Source organism: Cydia fagiglandana, chromosome 17, assembly GCF_963556715.1.
Source record: "Cydia fagiglandana chromosome 17, ilCydFagi1.1, whole genome shotgun sequence".
Taxonomy (NCBI): domain Eukaryota; kingdom Metazoa; phylum Arthropoda; class Insecta; order Lepidoptera; family Tortricidae; genus Cydia; species Cydia fagiglandana.
Window position 1 is genome coordinate 4,316,221 of NC_085948.1, and position 24,201 is coordinate 4,340,421.

Below are 24,201 nucleotides of genomic sequence, written 5' to 3' on the forward strand. Positions count from 1 at the left end.
CTGATCGGGGGTTAGGGTTAGGAGTTAAGGGGTCGGGGGTTAAGGGGTCGGGGAATGGCGGTTGAAGGGCTGCTGGTTCAGGGTCGAGGGGTTCATGGATCAGGGGTTGATGCGCTGTGAGGTAGAGTGATCGGGGGGTTGAGGGATTGGGTCAGTGACGGGGCGGAGGATGGATTTAGTGTAGTGACAGGAATTATAATTTCCCAGACGGACTCGAGAAAATTCCTGATTACATATTTATTAAAGTAGGTACCCGCATTTAATTTTAATCATGATGTTGTTTTTAATTCATGCGTCCTGCTCTTAACAATGCATTAAAACTAAAAATTGAAAAATAAAAACTTTTTACAAAAAAAAGAAAACCGACTTCAAAAAGGATGAAATAAAATATTATCCTTTTTAAGTCTATGCGTTACCAACTGATATGTTTGAAGTCGGTGCCAAGCCAAGTAGTAACAATACCCGTCAAAAATAATCAGCTTTATGACTATAAATCCCATTAGAACTGTACTAATAACTATTATAAATGTGTAAGTAATTCTGTCTGCCTCTTTGTCGCCTTTTCATGGCTAAACAACTGAACCGCTTTAGGTGAAATTTGGCAAGAACGTAAATCCCTTGAATTGTTTTATATTTTGAAATGTAGTCCTCTGAATAAGGAACGGGAAATAACTCAGTCCCAATCCCACGCTTGCGTGCCGACAAACATGGTACGGACTGTGCCAAGAAGGTTTGATCGTGTGTCCTGAGGTGTGTTCTTAGTACAGTCGACGTCAAAGATATGTTTACACTTTTGCACCTTACTCCTTTGTAATAAGACGAAAAGTGTACCTAAACATATTTTTAACGTCGACTGTACCTACAGAAAGTACGTTCATTGTCGTCGTGTAAGGCAATCCAACGTACATCCTTATCGAATCGCACCAAAATCATGGTATGCTTCAAAAGTTGGCTTGGCACCGACTTCAAACATATCAGTTGGTAACGCATAGACTTAAAAAGGATAATATTTTATTTCATCCTTTTTGAAGTCGGTTTTCTTTTTTTTGTAAAAAGTTTTTATTATCACTTGTCATGCAATGCGTCACTTTCGCACTTACATATTTGTTAGAACGTGACAGGCACGGTGACAAATGATAAAGAGCCAACCATCTTAGCCCTACTGAAGATTGAAGAATATGCCCTAAAGTCCCTAAACCATTGAAAAAAGCATTCATTAACCCCGGTCAGCACAAAGATTCACAAGTGTGCACACTAACCACACAAAAGGGATACACAAACTGTAATTAACCCGTTGATTTTCAAGTCATTTGGCCGCAAGGCACTGGCTCAAAGCTCGCGCTTTTTCTACAAAACGTCCTAACCGCCAAGCGTAGCCTTAGTAAAACCGTCGTTTTGAATGAGGAACCTTTCATAATGTTTGCGATAATCAGATAGGGGATAGAGCAATATGCCGCATGTTTGCTGACGGGCATAAAAGGCGATTATGCTGGGTTTTTATGCGGCAAATGTCGCTTTTGAGTTAGGGACATTGAATTTTGTGTTTACAGGTCTTTAGTCTGACAGTAGTGGTGAGAGAAATCTTTTGGAGTTTTTAAGTGTTCATTTACTATGTATATCAATTTACTTGAGTCACGATTTCAAGAAAAGCTCTTTTTCGGATAAACTAATTCTAGAATACTTAAATCATTCAAAAAAAGTGGTGTTAATAAGTGACAGTTATTTTATCACGTGGATAAAGCTATCCATAATACGCCTGCTAATTTGATTATTAGGTAATAATAGTTTTTAGATATTTGTAATTTTTTTAATGGAAATCAATCTTCCTTTACGTCTGGGAAGGATATCTATTTATTTATATTCACGTTTTTATTTTATTACCTACTTTAAAAAAGTAGTTTGAGACAAAAGCAAATTTCAGCTTTAGCACTAAGTCACGAACAGACGGAATGACAGCGAAACTAAAAGGGTTCCTTATTGACTATTATAGAATCCTGAAAAGTAAATCCACGAAATCTCCGCCCTAACCTATCAACACAATCAGTGGCCGCGGAAGGGTTATTTATCACCCATATGACGATAAATGACCTCAGTAGCGTCACCCGATATACTGGGTTTAAATGATAATGAGGGATCGAGAAATCTGAATCCAAGTAGATATGTTATCTTTTGAAATAGGACCAGAGTAGGCAGTAGGCACTAACAAATTTCCAAGATTTGCTACCTTGGATACGAAATAGGTACATTGAAATAAAAAAAGCGGCCAAGTGCGAGTCGGACTCGCCCATGAAGGGTTCCGTAGCAGCAAGTAACATAGGTAATCAAATTGCAGTTTACGATTTATGACGTATTAAAAAAAAACTACTTACTAGATCTCGTCTAAACCAATTTTTGGTGGAAGTTTGCATGGTAATGTACATCATATATTTTTTTTAGTTTTATCAGTCTTATCAGTAATGCGGTTCACAGAATACATCTACTTACCAAGTTTCAACAGTATAGTTCTTATAGTTTCGGAAAAAAGTGGCTGTGACATACGGACGGACAGACAGACAGACAGACATGACGAATCCATAAGGGTTCCGTTTTTTGCCATTTAGCTACGGAACCCTAAAAAGAAGAAACGAAATGGAAATATGAATGAATACTCATTACATTCTGACAAGTGTGAATCATACTAAAGAAGAAAGCTAAACCTTTTAAGTTACAAACATTGTGAGCTAAGGAAAGTGAGCCGCAATCATGACAACATAAGTATAGGTTGTGACAGATGATCGAGTCAATAAAACGTTTATTATCCTACCCTCTATGAATACATCTCAGGGCCCAACTTTCGCAATCTCGCATCTCATCAATACATTCATTTTTAAATAGCACTTTACTACAATGACTTTAAAGTTTAAATTATTACAAATAAAGAAGCAAAGAGGTTACATTTATCCGTGCATTTGTGTTAACGCTTATTTAACAACCCCGCACTGGCTGAAAAAATTAGCCGTGGGCAATGCACATGGCTTCCAATTTTTAAAAATTATACGCGTGTTTAAATTTCGAACCGCATTATTTGAGCCTATTTGAATTTGGAACTCCTAATCGGACTAGGGATTACCAGTCTTATGACAATTGGCAAGGACTTTATTCAAAGGTAATAAAGATTAATTTGGGATGGTTGGCGGTTGGTGTTATGTTTGTTTAGTGACAAGATTAGTTACAATAATAGTGCGAGGGTTGTAAATTGGGACTTTGGGACTGTAATCCTTGTAATGCGGGCCGTAATGGAAATTACGAGGTAACGGTAATGTTGTTATGGCAAAAATGTCATACTTATTTGATGAAGATTGGATATACTGGGTAAATCTCATAATGGTTGCGGATAAAAATATCGTTGAAATGAAGATTACTTAACTGAAAAATGCTGGCAGTTATAAAAGGGTATATCTATAATACTTTTGGGCCACCCTGTATTGTGCGTTTTTATTTACAGTTGCCTCCAGAAACTCGCGAACTAAATTGACACGAGTTTGACAAATAAAATGATACCAGCGGGCGCAGCACGGTTCCATTTTTATCGACTATCACTATGCGCGTCCCTTTCGCACTTACATAATTGTTAGAACGTGACAGGTATGGTGACAAGGGATAAAAACGCCACCGTGCTACGCCGCCAGGAATAGCAAAGAAAAAATAGTCAGGGGTATATGTCGATAAAATGATATCGATAAGTAAGATATTGCATTAACTACCCATGTCATAATTATAAAGGGGTCACAACCGATTTCGATTTGTATGAATGTGACGAGAAAAGTGGTTGATTCGATTGTAAGATTGTGACGTTTCCGATCAAATCAGGAGGTGCGGATGCGAAACTGACGAATTTCAATGTTAGTATGCAGGTTTAGGGGCAAGTTGTTTATTTCAAGAGCTCGCGGTTGTCGTCATAAATCTAAAATTGGTGATTTAATTTTATACAATGTGGCCAGTAGATGAGATTGATCGATAATTAAAGTTAGACCAAGGAAAGTCTGCAGCGATTTTGATAGTATACGCAGTGCAACTGTTATTTAATACGTCTCACACAAGAAGTTTTACGTTTAAAATAATGCTTGCACTGCGGGGGATATCAAAATCGCAGACTTTGTTTGGTCTAACTGTATTTAAATTCTGACCTAATTGTCAAATTGAATGTCCAGTTTAGGGACTAAGTAGTCTTCTTTACAGTCGAAGCAATAGGGATCACCGAGACGATTTAATTTTTACGTCCACACCACACAAATTAAATGAGAAATATTACTTCCCCGTCTGGGTCAGCTTTTTTTTGTATTTTGAGCCAAAATCACTGTTTCTAGGTTGTGACCTACAGCTTCTTACTCTAGCTGTAGGAAATGCAAATCGGTTATTTTTTGTATGGAAATAACCGCGGTTTCGGTTAATAACCGATTATTTCCATACAAAAAATAACCGAAAATAACCGATTTGCATTCCCTATCTAGCTGTAAGTGTTCTTAACAAATAAAATAACATAAATGTAATAAAATATTTATTTAATTACCTACAATATGTTTATCCAATATCCTTGTATCTATTACTGTAAAATTGCACAATTTTCGAAATACCAAGTAACATTGGTAAAATAGTTAAATTACTTAAAGATACATTTTAACTGACCGCGCAACAGTAGCGCCGCTAGCGGAGAATTTTCGCGATATTCTCTAATTCAAACTTTTTTGAAAATATCGATATGAACAGCACTGGCCAAACTGTGGTATCATTTGTGCACATTGACCTGTCAATTTAGTTCGCGAGATTCTGGAGGCAACCTTAGGATGTAGACTTTTTTAAATAAAAACTGAAACCGACGTTAGCTTAAAAGCCACGAGTGGGAATGAAAGCCATGACATAACGAAAAATCTTTAAAAACACAATAAGTACATATTTTCAACGAACTTATACATGATAGGTCTTTTAAGAGTCTACTTAAACTCCATTTCTTATCTCTTCCTTAATACTTTTATCTGGTTACTCTTTCTCTATTGCTGGCACTGCTATATTATACCTACACGGTGTAATATGAGGAAACCGAATAATTTTAACCACGCATTTCTGAGGTCAAAAGAAGTAATAAATGTAATATGAGTTAAGGTCCATTCCGCCAAAAAAAAAATTTTTTTGTTTTGTTTTTTTCACGTTTTTGAATGTATTTGTACTTAATTAATAAATGTTGTTGGTAAACTTGTCACTTAAAATTGATTTTTACATTTTATTTTCGTAAAACCCACTTTTTGCAAAGTGTTACTTGTCATTTTTGGACATCTATCGATAAGGATATTTAGACTACGTCCCATAGCAGCAACATCACCATCAAAAAGGCCTTTTACACTATGTAACAATAAAAACTTGTTTTTTTTTTTAATTAATAATATCTCTGAAACTAGGCGAATTTCAAAAACGTTTATAGGACATTTTTGTCTCTAAATATGATCAGGAATACGCTGTTAAAATTATTCGGTTTACTCATGTTACACTGTGTATTATATATAATATATGTATGTCTATATAAGTATGTATGTATATGTATTTTTATTCTGTTTATTTTTATTTGCATGGTAATTTGTCTGTTTTCGATGTATTTAGTGATAGGTTTCTTTCATTTCATTTGCAACACCTACGTATATGTAAATTTATTAATTTCCGCTACCCAAACGTTGTCTGGAAGAGATCGCTTTTTAGCGATAAGACCGCCTGTTGGTTACCTCTGCTTGTATTTCTGTTTTCTTTTGTATTGTCTTCTTTTATTGAGGTGTGCAATAAAGAGTATTTGTATTGTATTGTATTGTATTGTATTGAGAGGTACTTAATTGTAAATTGGCTGAAACATTCCAAGTATTCTAATTTATAAATTCAAACAAGTTGCGTTATTTCAATTTCCCACAAAAGTGTTGCAAAGGGGTATATTAAAATATTACATTCGTAAAAACTATTTTCAAACTATACCAATTTCGAGAAAATCGTGTTTCAAAATATTAAACTCCGGTGCGTTGGTAAAATCATATTTCATATTAAATTAGTTTTTACTGTTTTTAGTTTCAACTCGTTCAAATACAGAATGAGTCTCTGAAAGACCTGGAATAATTATTTAGGATACAAGTGCGGAAAAGAGGAAATTCTTTATTAGACATTACTTATTCGCACGTGTATCGTACTACACCCGTACCGTGTACGTATCGTGTACGTTTTACAGTACATATGGCCCTTTTAACTTTGGACATACGCACGAAAAGTGTTATTTTACGCACTAGTAGGGGAAAATAGGACCATATGTACTGTAAACTATGTTTCAATCGATTATATATGATGATAATAGTTATACAACGCGTAATTTCTGCTAAAGCATCTAGAAATATCCTAAATAAATAGTGTGATTCGTTACAATCTCGCCGCGAAGTCTAAATAAGCTGCATTGATGCAATCCCGCACAAAGGGTTGCCAGCGTAAAAACTAGCTAACAAGCGGGTGCGCCCGCGGCTCTCTAATTCACAATTTGCCGCTCGCCCGGGAACGTTCTAAATTCAAATTTCACCATGTTCCACAAATGAATTCGTTCGGAAAAAGAATTTATGCAATAACGGCTCCCTTTTGACGACTGGGCGAGAATAGGTTTTAGATGTGGAGTTTGTAATGGAATTTGGAGTAACTTTTTGAATAATATATTCAATTTCATTACCTAATAATACCTTTACCTACCCAGTTCACCTCATTACACCATAAATCATCAGCAATCGACTAAAAGGCTAGGTATATGAAGTATATAAAAACATGATTTTGTAGTCCTCCGAAAGTTTTACTTTAAAAATGTTAAAATCGCTCTTTAACTTTAGGTAGGTACAAATAAATTTATGCAATGTGAATTTATGAGGAATCCCTTTCCTTTGTCGGTGAGTGTAAAATATCTAAGTAAATTAAAAATCGTAAAGTTTGTTGTTTCGATATATTATATTTATTCGATTTATTTAATTGTATATTTATCAGGGTCAAGCATTTCTTTTACTTGTTATCAATGTTATCTAGTGATGTAAAATCACTGAAGTGAGTCCATAAAACTTTTCCAAACCCCAAAGTAAATATAGTCGCACCAATAAAAGTCTGCAGCGGATTTGATAGCCCAAGCAGTAGAAGTGTTATATATACGTCATAATTTCATAGAAGTTTGACGTTTAAAATGACACTTGCACTGCGTGGGCTATCAAAATCGCTGCGGACTTTTTACGGTCTTACTATATTTAAAAAAAGCAACTGGCTGAAGATACATTCGCCTTTACCCACTAAAACCATTTTTACCAAAAAATAATAAATCGCGCATCCTTACTCTATGCTTCGTTTCGATTTGGTGTTTAGAACTGGCAACAAATAGGGTTGGATTGCCCGCGGGGCGGTGGGTGGTTCGTTTTCCAAATTCGAATAATGCCATAAAGACTGCGGTGCAATCATACTGTTACCAGTGTAATGTGCTGGTTATTATGGAATAGAGAATAGGTACGAATTTCAACGTAACTGTATCGTTAACGAATAAAAACAGTTAGAAATTCACAGTACTTATACTTCAACATTTAGTAAAGTTTACTAATTATTTAAAACAATAAACTTAACATTATTAGCAATTAATAAATACAATTTTTAATACCACGTATTGAAATAGGAGGATAGCAATAAAACACGCTTTCTAGGGTTCCGTACCCAAAGGGTAAAACAGGACCCTGTTACTAAGACTTCGCTGTCCGTCCGTCCGTCCTACCGTCCGTCCGTCCGTCCGTCAGTCTGTCTGTCACCAGGCTGTATCTCACGAACCGTGATAGCTAGACAGTTGAAATTTTCACAGATGATGTATTTCTGTTGCCGCTATAACAACAAATACTAAAAACAGAATAAAATAAAGATTTAAATGGGGCTCCCATACAACACACGTGATTTTTGACCAAAGTTAAGCACCGTCGGGAGTGGTCAGTACTTGGATGGGTGACCGTTTTTTTTTGCTTTTTTTGTTTTTTTTTGCATTATGATACGGAACCCTTCGTGCGCGAGTCCGACTCGCACTTGCCCGGTTTTTTTGAGAAAATAGGGCTGAATTTTTTTCGGTGCCAATTTCCATTGCATTTTTTTCTTCAAAATACTGTTACAAAATAACTTTTTGATATCAGATGGTATACCACGAACAATTTCTTTCTTTTGATCGTCTATTTGCGTCTCTGTCCTATCTGAAATCTGAATTAAAATGTACCTTACTTTATATTTTATTTATTACATTGAAAATGCCATCATTTATAAAATTTAAGCATCTCATTAACAGTAATAAGAACCAAATACCGGCGCTCCAACCAAAACTGAATACCAACGTGGAAAACCAGAGTATCATCCATCCAAGGCGCTTCAACATTCATCAAACCCATAATACCATTGATTACGTAAACCGTATAAGCCTTGCCTACCCTCTTAAGCTCTCTCATAATAGCGGCAATAACACTCAGCCTCGGAAAGAGTGCCCCTATAATGCGCCAAGTAAACGAATATGCGGGGAAATTGCTCGGAGCCCGGCAGATGTGATTGCCAGCCGGATACTGGCAATCATCAATCGTGCCCCCCCGCCTAGTCGTAAATCACACCGACAATGGACGGAGGAAGTTCTTAAGAAGAAAAACTATAGGTCATATCCTTCCGGGGAGGCGGCCAATCGGAAGCGAGCGCTAACCTTACCCCCCGCTACAGAAAAATCCTCCTAGCTATCTCGAGTGTCTTGCAACTCGCTCGCTTAAACCGCATCAGTCTGTCTCTGTTTCTTACAACACTTCAGAGCAGGATACTACTATTACTTTTTCTAAGGTTATTCGTATTTAGTTTTCATCAGTGGTGTCGAAGGGGTTATTCGGTTAGGGCGAGATTTTTCCACGTCCGCGGCGCGACGGCGCGCGGTCCGTCACCCGGTATAAGAGCGGATCGCGAATGGATCGCCAGGCGTCGGTTCGGGACTGAATTATTTATTTTGATAAGCTAAAGGTGTGTTGAGTAATTCTGTTGGAGGTTGGGACACATTGCCTTGAGCGCATACGTAGTCGAATTTTATATTGGAGCCCATTTTTTATGTTTGTAATGAGACAAAGACAGATAACCAAGTTATTACATGGATTTTCTTTATTTTTAGCCTATAGGTAGAATTTTATAGGTAATTATTACAGCTTGTATAGGACTTACCATGTTTTTTTATCAAATAACAACATATTCATTTTAATAATTTAATATTGTAAGTTTTATTTATTTACGGGGCGAATGAAATACAATTCCACCTACCTTAGTGTACTCGGATAGACAAATTGTAAAACGCAGCTCCTTGTTACTTAATTGTACCGATTAAACTATAACTATTATTAATTTCTAGAATCTAGAAGAATCAAGTATAAAAATATATTTCTTTATCATATAACCTCCATTAACCCAAACTTAACAAAGCATCTTCTAAAAATCCCTTCGCACTACTAATATCCGAATAAAGCTCCTCACCACCCTAAGGCTATAACTGGTATAGACCAGTATAGAGGGGGAGGGTTATTAGCATCTATTACCGAGTGCGAGTACAAAAATGGGTATTCACGCCCATGTAATAAATTTACTCGCTGTTAACTCGCGCTGGACCTCCCGTTGCGAGGGAGTATTCTGGAGAGCGAGAAATGAAACGAGTGGGATAAGAAGTTTTGGTGGATGAGCAAGTTTTAGAAAGGTTTTGATTTGGTCGAAAATTATGTTGGTTTTAAATAATTTTAAAGGTCTTCTTTCTTATTAGACCTACATCACGTAGGTAGGTCACGTACTACTAACAAATTGGTCATAAGATCTGAACCTTTTACGACTGATTAATCGTAGATGCGTCGTAAATAAGCAAGGTTTACAACGTGACGTTGTATAAATGTCATTTATACAGCACTTTAGTTTTAAAGCAAATTGTGCTTAAATCACAGTTGTACAAACGTTTGTATAACATAGTAATAAAGCAATTTAGTCATTGTCGTATAAAAGTTTTAACCATGACCTTTTCCCGGATTTACAACTTCAATATGACATCTTACAGCACTTTGGTCATAGAAAAGCTTTATGAGTTACTACTGTACAACTAGTCATAACATCAGCTTTTTACAGCCGTTAAATTGCTAAAATGCCATACAACAGTCATAAACATGATCGTCTTATAGCTACTGGGTGATGATCAGGGTAATGGCGGCCGTATCGTGTCGGCTTACGAGTTATAAGTCGTAAGCTAGTGCTTTTAATTGTATATGAGTCATATAACTAATCAAAGATATATATTCAATTAATTTATTAAATTATATATAATAAATAAACAATATTTAGAGGGGGCATTAATAATGTCTTACAAAACCTAGTAACATTCGTCGAAAATATTATGTTCGCATGCGTATCTGATTTGTTATACTCGTATCTAGTAGATGTCGAGTTACTAGTACTTAAAATGGTAAAAAGTATAATACTAATACTTATTACTGTTTTTCACAAATTGTTTGACCTGTAATGATACTTATGATTGAAACTGCTTCGCTGTTGCATTTCACCGACTCATATGTCGTACAAACGTCTGCGTTATGATCACTCTACAAGCAATTGCACTTACAAAGCGAGAACTTACGATACTTTTCCGACTAAAAAGTCGTTTAATATATTTTTTATGACAGCTGTAGGACTAAATGTGCTTGCTTATGACGATTGAGTGACCACTCTACGACTGTTTAGCCATAAAAACTGCGCCAAAATCGCGTTGTATAAACGTTTGTATGCCTAAAATTGCATACCAATAAGTTTTAAGAAAAACGTTTGTAAAACATATTTATGACTTATTTTTGCTAGTTGGGGTCCCATTCTCGTATCCTAATAACGTAGGTCCTTTAATGTGTAAGTACCTAATTAATTAGTACACTAATTAAGTCATTAATTACTAACAACTTCTTCAGCTTCAGTCAAAAATTTAAAGCATGCGTTGGTTGCGATAATTCATAACTTTAGTAGGTACGGTCAGCCAAGAAAGTGGTCTACCACTTTACGACTCTATCATCTGATTGATAGAGTCGAAAAGTAGGCCACTTTCTTGGCTGACTGTACCTATACGTTATGTATGTTTGCAGGGGGTTCAACTTCGTCTGCAGCTGACTGTACTTTAAAGCAATCTTAAAGTAAACACGCCTCGACTAGGTTTTGTAATCCAGATCCAAACTGTATGGAATTTCCTTTAAATCCTGGTAATTCTATGCTTCCTCTCTTGAAAACACTTCTGTAATCGATATACTTATTAGGATGTTAACATATTTACATTAGATAATAAGATATAATACTCTTTATTGACCGTCTCCGTAAAAGATACAACAGATTCAGTAAAACAATTGATTAAAGATAGACGCAGACAACAGCCGGACTTCTCGTTTAAGAGTAATCTCTTAAAGAAAATTCTTGGATAGCTGAATTAGAATTTAATCACAAAGGGGAGGCGTGTAAATGAGATTCGGCTCGATTCGGAAAAAATAATTAGATTTCTACTAGACTTCAACAAGTTACGATACGGATAATTTAAAGATATTTGTAAGATAGATACATATATCAAATTTGACGTTTCCGCGATTCTGGAGGTCCTCTTTAAAGATTTCGACAAGTTATGACTTAGATATCCAAGTCACATCTAGTTTCCGAATAGGCCTGATTGACGGACGTTTATACTTCTGTTCCAAGAATTTACTGTGTGGATTTGTAAAAGAGCGACGCTTCAACTTAGTTAGAAGAATTAAAGCTAAGATTCAACTTCTTACAATTCCATAGCAGTTCTACTGCAGTTAGCGCTGTTAGCGTCAGAATAAGGCCGCGGAGCGCACGCGACCGGCACAGCGCCGCTAAAGTGCTGGCTCGCGATGGACAAGAGCGCTGATTGCTTGGATTTACTAACCGTAAATGAGATTGGTCGACGTTTAGCAGTTTCGTTACAACATTTTACTTCTGTGTCGATGTATATGTCTATGCTTCAGGCAACCAAATAAAAAATAATAAAAACCGGGCAAGTGCGAGTTGGACTCGCGCACGAAGGGTTCCGTACCATAATGCAAAAAAGGCAAAAAAAAACGGTCACCCATCCAAGTACTGACCCCGCCCGATGTTGCTTAACTTCCGTCAAAAATCACGTTTGTTGTATGGGAGCCCCATTTAAATCTTTATTTTATTCTGTTTTTAGTATTTGTTGTTATAGCGGCAACAGAAATACATCATCTGTGAAAATTTCAACTGTTTAACTATCACGGTTCGTGAGATACAGACTGGTGACAGACGGACGGACGGACTGACAGCAGAGTCTTAGTAATAGGGTCCCGTTTTACCCTTTGGGTACGGAACCCTAAAAACAATATTCTTTCCTTTGTAATAGTAAATTAGTAACAAGAAAAATACACCATGTGTCTCTCTGCGTATTGTTCCAGTGACAAACGATCCTCACATTACTATATAATCTTACAACGTTTTTGCAGAGACTAACCCATATTCATAAACGCGATACAAACCTCAATTAGCTAATAATAGTAATAATCGTTTGTCCTTATCTGTCATTTTGATTTATGTATTTGTAAGAAAGGGATAAAACATAATTTAACTAAATCAGTCCCGTAAAGTGTTATGAATAAGGGGGTAAGTGTGGAAATACCTACCCCGATAATCGTCATATCATATTTTTATAGAAATTTGATGTTCATTTTAACTACTGGATGTGACGTCCTACGGGTAAAGGTACCTTATGGCGGTTGGCGCTTACGCTATTATAAACGCCGCTCCAATATTATTGCGGCGCTATGCGACGTAAGCGCCAGCCGCCATAAGGTACCTTTTGCCGTGGAACGGCACATATATGTACCTCCCCAATTTGTAGTAGTCAACGCTAAGTCAACGCGAAATTAAAAAATATATCTATAAACTGTCTAAGAGTTGAACCCCCATAACAGCATAACTTCTTATAAGCAAGCTCGCAAAGCAAATTTGCCCGGTGAAAAAGCATCCTAATTGAAATTGAAAAAACATCGGGCTAAGTAATAAATTATGGCTTGAATCGACGGCACCGCGGCGGCCATTAGCGGGGCGGCAACTTCAGGAAAAATGGGGTTAGGCGCGACGCGCACTGAGCCAAGCGCAAGAGCCAGCAGAAGTGGTCAACAAACGTACTCGACTGTTTCCTCCATGGGTTTTGATGCTAGAGCAACGATTTTTTCAACACAGATTAATATTGTCAATATCTGTGTCGGACCGTTTTGCTTTTTATTATATTTTTGTTTTTAAGGCGCTAGAGCCCTTCATAAATGGCCAAGATGGCCTAATTGACTATGCCGCAATGAGAGGCGTAGTATTCAAAACTAATATCAATTAGCCAAAAAAGCAAAACAGGCCGACACAGATAATTTCATAATCATTTAGATTTTCAAGTTTGGTTAGGATTGGTTAAGTTTTGGAGGAGGAAACAGTCGAGTACGAAACCTCGATTTTTGAGATTTTTACGCGGGATTTTTCGCCTTGTCCTTATCGCAGTTTTAGGAGCCGCTTCCGTTAGCGAGTCGGGTATATTTACCTAAAATATTTAAAACTCAACTCCTGTTTCGTCTTAACCACAAAAGTAAATAACGGAATAATTTAGATATTAGCCTAGTCTCATTGCCCACCCAAACTTCAATCTATCGACCGGTTATACTGTTCACTTTTTCTACAATACTCCCAATGCCTGCTGAGACCGGTTCATGGGTGTCTATTGTCGCGCCTGTGAACGGGTTCCAGCAAGCGTTCTACAAAGCTCTCCAAGGGGCCTCTACGTGTTGGATCTATATCCCCACCCAAGCCTATCAAAAGACCGGGATTTATAGGCCCGTGAAATCCAAGGAGATTTAGCCTATATACGTCCCACTGCTGGGCACAGGCCTCCTCTCAAGCACGAGAAGTCCTATGGTCCCCACGCTGGACGAATGTGGGTAGGGGACTTCACATACGTCTTTGAATTTCTTCGCGGATGTGTGCAGGTTTCCTCTGGATGTTTTTCCTTCACCGAAAAGCTAGTAGCTTCACCGAAAATATCATATGATATTCCGTACTGTTGCGAACGCAACCTTTATTTGTATAATACAGTAACTAAACGCAGCCGTCGGGCTCGGCTAGTATTTGGAAGCTTTTTCTAAAACACCAAATATAATTAAGTAAATTTTAGTGTCCGACCGAAGGTTCGGTTTCGGTTTCGGTTTCGGCCAGTTTCGGCCAAAAAATCATGTTTCGGCTGTAGTTTCGGTTTCGGCCAAAAAACGGCCGAACCTTTCGGCCGGGCCGAAACTTACGAAATGGTACTTCGGACAAAGACCAAAAGTTGGGGAATAAGTAGGACAACAATATTAATATCTACATAATTATACTGATTCATGTATAGGTACAGAAATTAATTGGTTTATTATAAAACACTATTCCACTAATGAGGGCGCCACTGGATGGCCGACGCAGTCTTAAGAGGCTGTCAATACCTATAACGCATACACTGTCTAATTGCATCGGAGTGAATGAGATAGCACTGTCGCATGTTACTGGGCCCTGGGCAAGATAATAATAAGAAAACTCATCATCTTCCTCGCGTAATCCCGGAATTTTGGCCGAGCCGTGGCATGGGAGCCTGGGGTCCAATAGACAACTAATCCCAAGAATTGGTGTAGGCACTAGTTTTTACGAAAGCGACTGTCATCAGACTGACCTTCTAACCCAGAGAGTAAACTAGGCCTTATCGGGACTAGTCCGGCTTCCTCACGATGTTTTTCCTTCACCGAAAAGCAAATAGTAAATATCAAATGATATTTCGTAGGTATATAAGTTCCGAAAAACTTTTACTTTGTCGAACGTCGACGAAACTGCGGTCTCGCTTTTTAATACATTGGACATTGGTTGGAGTCTGTGCTCAACTCCTTATCCTGAAGCCTGAAGCACGGCTTTGACTTCGCATGAAAGTTCGCCTCACTGGGGCACTTCGGACTTTTAGGCCCAGGTGAAGATCGGTACCTGGCCTTGCGATATTGTTAACAAAAAATTTCGCGCTCGCTGCGCTCACGTTTTTGGTTGACCCTGTATCTACATGTTAGCTTGACTAATAGTGACTGAATAGAGTTAGACCAAGAAAATTCTGCAGTGCAACTAGTGCAAATGTTATTGATACGTCATAATTTCATAGAAGTTTTGACGTTTAAAATAACACTTCAACTTAACACTTCACTCAAAATCGTTGCAGAATTATCTTGGTCTTAGTAATTTTCTTAAAAAAACTGCTTAAGTAACATCAATTTCAAGGACATTGGGTCTCAACAGCCCCATAATATGTGTACGTAAAAGCGGTTTTATGACATTTTTTCAACGATTTTATCAAGTCTACAAAAGTTTCGGTTTCGGTTTCGGTTTCGGCCGAAACTAGAGCCAAAGCCGAACATTCGGTTTCGGTTTCGGTTTCGGCAAAAAAACATGTTTCGGTCGGACACTAGCTAAATTTAGATAGCTCGGCAAAATTATAGCAGCGCCGTCATGCTCCTGATTCGCAACGATGGTAAATGATCACCTGATAAATTGTGCAATACCTTACATATCAGATCTCGATGGCCATCGTGCTAAAGTAGTCCCCTGGTATGTTAAAGTTCATCTAATAACTTGTCATTGGTGTATCAAAAATCCTTTATGAAAACCTCAACTTAATCGGCCCATGGTTGCGTACCTACCAGGTAGGTACACATACAAACAGTCTCTCACCCAAAATACATATAATTATGTGACTGTGACGTCCTACGAGTAAAGGTACCTTATGGCGGCTGGCGCTTACGCTTTTATTAACGCCGCTCCAATATTTTTGCGGCGCTACGCGACGTAAGCGCCAGCAGCGATAAGGTACCTTTTACCATGGAACGTCACATATGTATATCTCATCTTTATTTCGGCGAAGAGAAAAACAATACAGTCCTGAGTAACTGTTTATCATGGTCATTTCATTTTTAACTGGTCAATTCAGTGACTGGTATTTTTTTGTTGCAGTTTTAATGTTTTACTACATTTAACTGAAAAGCGCAGTGCACGTCGCCCCCAACCCGACCCTCCGGAGGAATTCTTACAGACTTTTTAATAGAGAGGCGGCCGCAACCCTTTTATTTTGATTAGTTATTGTATTTACCGCCCCTCGCGACCGGTATTGACAAAAATTACCCCCCACCCCCACTGTAATGGGAATTAAAAATCCCATCCTGACGTTTGATTTTGAACATTTTTGAAAAGGATTTGCGGAATCTCATGATGGACTTGTTTAATAATGAACGAGTTTGTAATAGCAATTGTAATTAAGATTTTTAAGGTTGGGGAACCTTTGTGGTTTATTTGTGCTGTGGTGATTTAGACACGGATCGTTCGTATTGAAAAACATAATTAATATATTGAGTTCGAAAGTAATTTATATCTTTACGACCTTGGTACCTACACACGGTGTAACATGAGTAAACCGAATAATTTTAACAGCGTATTCCTGATCATATTTAGAGACAAAAATGTCCTATAACCTTTTTTGAAATTCGCCTAGTTTCAGAGATATTATTCATTAAAAAAAAAGCGAGTTTTTGTTGTTACATAGTGTAAAAGGCCTTTTTGATGGTGATGTTACTGCTATGGGACGTAGTCTAAATATCCTTATCGACAGATGTCAAAAAGTGACAAGTAACACTTTGCAAAAAGTGAGTTTTACGAAAAAAAAATGTTAAAATCAATTTTAAGTGACAATTTTACTAATAACATTTATTTTTTAAGTACAAATACATTCAAAACATGAAAAAAAACAAACAAAAAAAATTTTTTTTTGGCGGAATTGACCTTAACTCATATTACATTTTTTACTTCTTTTGACCTCTGAAATGCGTGGTTAAAATTATTCGGTTTCCTCATGTTACACCGTGTATAAAGTTATCTAGTACAGTCGCCATCGGAGCGGCCAAGGTGTTCACAATATCTGAACACGCACTCTAACGCCCTGACAATAGAGGCGTGTTCAGATATTTGTGAGCACCTTGGCCGCTCCGATATATCTGATGGCGACTGTACACGGGTTTTAATTCACCATCTTAATATTTACAATGAAGTATATAGGTACATTTTATTTTTGTAACAGCCGCGTACCTAATTTCAAGGGCGGATCCAGCTTGATAGGGGAGGGGGTCACGTAGTCATATTCTAGTTATTTTTTTGTCGCATGGGTCGATTGACCCCCCATGCCTCCTCCCCTTAGATCCGCCCTTAGCGTTCTTCCTTAGAGTTTAAAATAAATTCCAAATTCGGTCTGGTTTCTTGATTTGCAGCTGCATATTTTCAGAACACTAGCACAACTCGCACTCGCACTATTAAGCAACCATGCAAGTATATAACAAATGCAATAACAATTTATTTCAGTAACTATGTAAGCACGGATGTGTTCATTCGCGCAGTTAATCATTTCTTTTTGTGCGCGCCCCGCCGGAGATTGCTGCGATTACGTGACCTCTGCCGGCAAAGAAATGGGAGACAGACGAGGCATCACACCTACATATTTGAATCAATAGTTATTTGTACAACAAGAGATCAAAGTTTGATATTTCTTCGAGTGCTTATTTTGAGTCCCGTGCAAGCGAAAGATTCTATAATAGATTCACGAGCGTAGCGAGTGAATCTAATTTAGAATCTTAAGCGTAGTAAGGGATTCAAAAGCGCACGAGATGTAAATAACTTTGATCTCGTGTAGTACACAAATTTTTTCACCCTAAGCAGTGAGAACATACTAGAGAACTAGAGGGACAGAGATAATAGAACCCAAGTATATCTAACTTGTATTAGACCCCGCATGTTGAATTGACATTTGACTATAAAGGTCACTTGAATGACATTTTGTCTCACTCAGTGAGCAAAATGCGATTTTGCTCACTGAGTGAGACAAAATGACTCAGTCAGCAAAATCGCATTTTGCTCACTGTTTTTAAGAAGCAAAGTACCCTTGTTCGAGCTGCTGAGGTGAAAATGAAATTACTAAACTCTACTAGTGTATTGTTAACAAACAAGCAATCAAGAAAGCGCTGCGCCGCGACGCTCTGCAGGGTGCGTGACAGCCACCACAGTCTCCTGGCCGTAGTGGCAGCGAGATGGGATAGTGCATTAGTTAGGCACTGGACCTCCCAAAATCTTAGTTTAGGTACTAACATAGTAAATTAAGTCTACAACTATGGGTTAAATCGTCGAAATAAATTATTTTTATTTTATTTTTTATACAGTAAAACTGGAGATATACCATACATCTAATAGTAGGTATATTGATTTAAACTAACAAGATTTTCACTCACTACTTTTATAACTAACACGGGACTTCATCGCGTAAAACTTACGTTTAATTATGGGCTGACGTTTCGAACGTGACGTTACGTTCGTGGTCACAGGCAGACTGGCGAGTAATTGTATCAATATCTTGCTGCGCGGGTTTTGAGAACTACCCGCACTTGACCACGAAGGTAACGTCACGTTCGAAACGTCAGGCCCTAAATAAACGTAAGTTTTACGCGATTAAGTCCCGTGTTTATTACGTGTGTTGCTCCTAAACTGCAAAACGTAATTCAAGACCCAAAAATAAGACAATTTTGCCACTGCAATAATTTGTTTGTCACGCTAAGATAGTTTAGTTATTAGTAATTTTACTCCTACGAAAAGTACTTTTATTTACTTATTTTTACATAAATACAAGACGCGTTAGCAGATTAAGTGGCAACATTTTGCAGTATAGTATGCGGTCAGATGCGGTGTAATAAAAGCAGTGCCCCATCTACAGCGTATCATCATAGCTCTACAAGATGGGCACAATGCGAGGCGGATCCGCAAACACTATCGCAATTAGCGCGATGCCGAGTTTAATGTGTCGCGTATTGACACCACACACGCAGTAATCTGACCATTCATGAACCTTAATACAATGATAAAAAGCCCAAGTTACGTGTGTTGCTCCTAGTATGCGGTCAGATGCGGCGGTGTAATAAAAGCAGTGCCCCATCTACAGCGTATCATCATAGCTCTACAAGATGGGCACAATGCGAGGTGCATCCGCAAACACTATCGCAATTAGCGCGTGCCGAGTTTAATGTGTCGCGTATTAACACCACACACGCTGTCATTTAACCATTCATGAACCTTTACAATGACAAAAAGCCCAATTTAGGTGTGTTGCTCCTAGTATGCGGTCAGATGCGGTGTAATAAAAGCAGTGCCCCGTCTAGAGCGTATCATCATCGCTCAACAAGACGCGCACAATGCGACGCGGATCCGCAAACACGGTCGCAATTAGCGCGATGCCGAGTGTAATGTGTCGCGTATTGACACCACACACGCAGTAATCTGACCATTCATGAACCTTAATACAATGATAAAAAGCCCAAGTTACGTGTGTTGCTCCTAGTATGCGGTCAGATGCGGTGTAATAAAAGCAGTGCCCCGTCTACAGCGTATCATCATCGCTCAACAAGACGCGCACAATGCGACGCGGATCCGCAAACACGGTCGCAATTAGCGCGATGCCGAGTGCTGTGATGTGTCGCGTATTGACACCACGCTACGGGATTCTCGTATTTATATGACACTAGCTTTGGCTCGCGACTTTGACCGTGTGGAACACGTAATAACAAAATTTCATGAAAAATATCGATTTTTACAAAGCCATTTAAAGTATCAGGATACATATAATCGCGTAAATTTAGGTTACGCATAATTTCAGAGCATGTATTTTAAGTCAAAAATGTTCAAAAAACCCAAAACTAACGTCCTAATAGCGTCTAGCAGTTCTAGATACTGGCATTCTGGTTCATAAATAATCAACATGTTATCGAAAATGTTGTTCATATTGCCCAAACATGCCTCGGATGATCGTATAAAAAAGATTCCACCTCAGGATATGTTCTGGATCAAAATAATCAAGTAGGTTACAAATTGTCTCCTAGAATGTGTCGTCGCAAAAACTCGCACCGCCGGGTCGCTGCGGGCGTCCCGCTAATACATCAAAGTAGGTACCTCCTACGGTATCAAAACCTGTCCACGGATCAAAAAAATCTCAACTCAGGCTACTTGCATTATAGGACCAAACAGTCGGCGCGGCGAAGCGAGTTTTGGTGACAACAACGTTTTAGGCTCTCCTAAAACGCTGTTGTCACCAAAACTCACATCGCAGCGCCGCCGCGGGCGTCCCGCTAATATATCAAAGTACCTAAAGACCTCCTACGGTATCAAAACCTTTCCATCTAAGGATCAAAAGAACCTAAACTCAGGTTACATGCATTATAGGACCAAAAAGTCTCTCCTAAAACGTTGTTGTCGCCAAAACTCGCATCGCCGCCGCGGGCAGCCCGCTAATATATTCCATCAAGCGGGTAAACCGCAATCTGCGCGCCGGCCATTCAGCCGTAATGAGCTTCTTTATCAGACCAACCGTTCTTTGGCATTTTAATTCGAGTGGGAGTTTAGCTGCGAGTGTGGTGGACGGGCTTTTCTAATTGGTTGCTGAGATCTGCTATACTCTCCTGTGTCCCCCTTGTCATTATTGCAGTTTTGAATTTGGAACCTTCTTATATTCCATTTTAATTCAAAATTCCATTTGTATTTAATCCTTTATAATGGCCCCAGGGACTCAGGAGGCTACGATCTTGAATGACATATGAGAGTGTCTATAACAAATTCAAAGCCTCTTTTCGATGCTATAGTAAAAATGGTTAGAATTGAACTTTCAGGATGTATTTTCAAAGTGAGTTTTAGGTGTCACATACGTGTTATTACAAAACCGGTAACAAAATTACTTTACACATATAAATACAGCGCATAGTAAAGTTAAAATAATGATTATTAATACGTATTACCAGATGCTAGAAAAATATTTTTATATCAGGTGCTAGTATTTTACTGAGGTGTTCCAATACGAGAGAGTATTCTATCTACAATATTTAAAATTCTCATTGATAATAAATTATTAACTTCCAGCTGATTTAAATATACCATTCAAATTCCATTTCATGTTATTTACATTTATTTCGTGGTTATTTTCTCCAAACAACTAAAAAAAAGATTAGTATGGACGTGCCAATACATTGGTGACCGACGGTGTAATATAATCTCCATCTAGCAGATATTACTGTAAACAGATATATAAGGGACAGAAAAGAATCATGCAACTAACCTGTGGAGCAGACTTGGTGACTTCCTTGGGCTTTAACCTTTGCAAGTGGTTGGGTAGTGGGACATCCTTCTTCGGTAGCGGCTCCTTTATCGCTGGCGGTGCTCTACTGGTTCCTTCTGTGCTCTTCTGTGTACTGCTCACTCTGTTAGCCTGCGACAAGAAACCATTAGTCCGTTAATATAAATCTTCGATTTTTTTGAATTTTTTTGCCATTAATTTAATTTATATCCAAAACGTCATTGGAGCATTGGCGGCCTAGCGTGACACTTTTCAAATGTTCGAATCGAAAGGCGCGGGTATGAACCCCGACTTGCGATAGTTGCAACAATGAGTTCCGAGCTCCTTGCTTTCGGGAAAACCCTGAAATTAGTGTCAGGTGTCATTATTCAATACAGAAAAACATCTTAAGGAAACCGGACAAATGATTCACGAAATCTGGCACGAATGGAATGAACGAAACTTTCTTTGTATGAGTGACACATGAATCGGTATACACTCGGAGCCACCATTTTATTGGTTAATGTGATACACACATAGATATTTTCATTCACTCATTCATTCCATTCATGCCAGCTTTCGTAAATCGAACTGTAGTTAGCGGCTACCAGGCTTCAAGAGCAAGCGTGATAAGTAAATGATAAAAACAAGATTATTAATTACCATTTCTTCGTTTCTGCGAATAACCTCCAATTGTTGTTCGCGAGCGATAGCCTGCCGCACTGGCGGCGGCGGCCGCGCTCTATCCTCGTTACCTATCAAACGACAAATTACCTTAAGATCAAGTAATAAGACACAATTTCAAAAAACTTGTGTATGCCTAATACCTGTGTAATCCTCAGAGTCGCAGCTATGGATGAAAAATACGGTTTATTAAACTGTGTTCTACAGAAATATTATAATTACTAGCGACCCGCACCGGCTTCGCACGGGTTAACAAATTACGAGTATACACCTAAACCTTCCCCCAGAATCACGTTACTCTATTATTCTAGGTGAAAACGGCATGAAAATCCGTTGTCAGTAGTTTTTGCGTTTATCGCAAATACAGACAGACAGACGCGGAGGGGGACTTTATTTTACTGGGTGTAGTGATAAATTAAAAGGAGGACAGAAAGAGTATTTTATTTTGACATGTTTTACGGTAGTACTTTTTCTCGGTAACGTTTAATAATATATGTAATCAGGAGCAGGAGCAAACAGCTTCTGAATACATAATATCTTGTGAGATCGTAAAATCACTCATCACAATTGTTAAAAATCCTGGTCATGGCACCAATTAAAATTGTGTTGCAACTAGTGACGCAATACCTTGTTTATTTTTGTATTTATAATTATAATTTGATGAACTCACCAAAGAAGGCGATCTTGTGTATGTCGGGTTCTAACACGAACGCGTACAGTCCTTCAGGCGTCCTTTGCTGTACGTATTGTAATCCGTAGTCGCACATGGCACCCGCGCAGGCACGTAGGGCTTTGCGTTCGTTTTCCGTGCATAGCTGTCAAAAAATTCAATGTTAGAAAATCGTATGTTTTTAATGCGTGCTTATTTACGAGGATCAATTACAAAATCTACATCAAAGCAATACAAAAGTCAAACATTCGTTATAAACCAGTTACTTAGTTCTCTATTTAAAGACTGATGATATGATACGAGACACTCGAGACATGGCCGCATCCTTTAAAATTACATAGTTTGGGGCTAGATCGATTTGTGAAGATGTTCTTCAAATATTTTTATTTGTGTATTTATTTTTTACTGCTGCAGTAACGGTAAATGAGTGATGTCACTGTCTTCTTGATAAAAGTGAGTGTCGGATTGAAATTTCATTTGCAACAGCAACAACGCAAGTTATCAAGTGACAGTGACATTGCTCATTGTTAGCTGTTGCAATCGCTGAACCAACAATACCACAATAGTAACACTGCTGCAGTCGCAACCCGAATATAGACATTACCTGTACGTTAGCAGTACGCGATACACGGCCGTCGTGAACGCTCGCAAAGGCTCTCAGAAACATGTCGCGCGAGAGACTAAAAACAAGTGAGTCAAAACCGCAAAATCATTTAATGTTAGTATGTCTCACACCCGTTTAAATTCGATTATTACCTGTACGTTAGCAGTACGCAGCACGGGTGACAATAAATAAGGCAGGAGCGGTACGAGGCTCAGTCGCAGCGCCGTACGCGACAGCGCGACACCGGCCGCGCAACCTCGCGCTACAGACGACATTGTCGCGTCCAGCTCCGTTTGTAAACATTACCTGCACGTTAGCAGTACGCAGCACGGGCGACAATAAATAAGGCAGGAGCGGTACGAGGCTCAGTCGCAGCGCAGTACGCGACAGCGCGACGCTGGCCGCGCAACCTCGCGCTACAGACGACATTGTCGCGTCCAGCTCCGTTTGGCGGCGGTACATCTGTCAACATTATATAATACTTTAAAAAAATATTGTTTGTATGAGCTGGGCAGTCAGAGAGCACATTTATGTTCATATATTTTAATAAATAGTTTTAATTTACTATATCTACTAAAATAGACTAAAATAGATAGTTTTAACATACTACGCCATATATGCTTAAATCGGTACGGCACGGTTTAAATCGGTGTCATCATCATCATCTCAGCCATAAGACGTCCACTGCTGAACATAGGCCTCCCCCTTGTTATGGGGGGTGAATGCCATAATCGCCACGCTTGGCAGGCGGGTTGGCGATCGCAGTCGAGTACACCGAATTTGAGGGACGCTGCTGCCCGTCCACCGGTGGTGTTGGACGTAGTTTAAGGACATACCCGGGTCCACAAATCGGTGTACACTGCAAATACTGACCTCTTGAGCTTGAGTCGGGAACTTGATTCTCTGCGGAGTTCTAGACGCTAATAATGTGTGACACCTGCAAAAATAAACCCT

General features: G+C 38.6%; 1 protein-coding gene across 1 annotated transcript in view; it reads right to left on the minus strand.

Annotated features, from left to right (window-relative positions):
• Positions 1-24,201, minus strand: part of LOC134672946 (chromosome transmission fidelity protein 18 homolog) — a 60,568-nt gene that overhangs the window by 26,166 nt on the left and 10,201 nt on the right. The window contains exons 12-16 of the mRNA XM_063530897.1: positions 24,121-24,184; positions 23,554-23,709; positions 22,644-22,788; positions 21,953-22,044; positions 21,293-21,442 (exon numbers count right to left, since the gene is read on the minus strand). Of these exons, the coding sequence (XP_063386967.1) occupies positions 21,293-21,442; positions 21,953-22,044; positions 22,644-22,788; positions 23,554-23,709; positions 24,121-24,184 (607 nt within the window). The remainder of the gene's footprint in view (positions 1-21,292; positions 21,443-21,952; positions 22,045-22,643; positions 22,789-23,553; positions 23,710-24,120; positions 24,185-24,201) is intronic.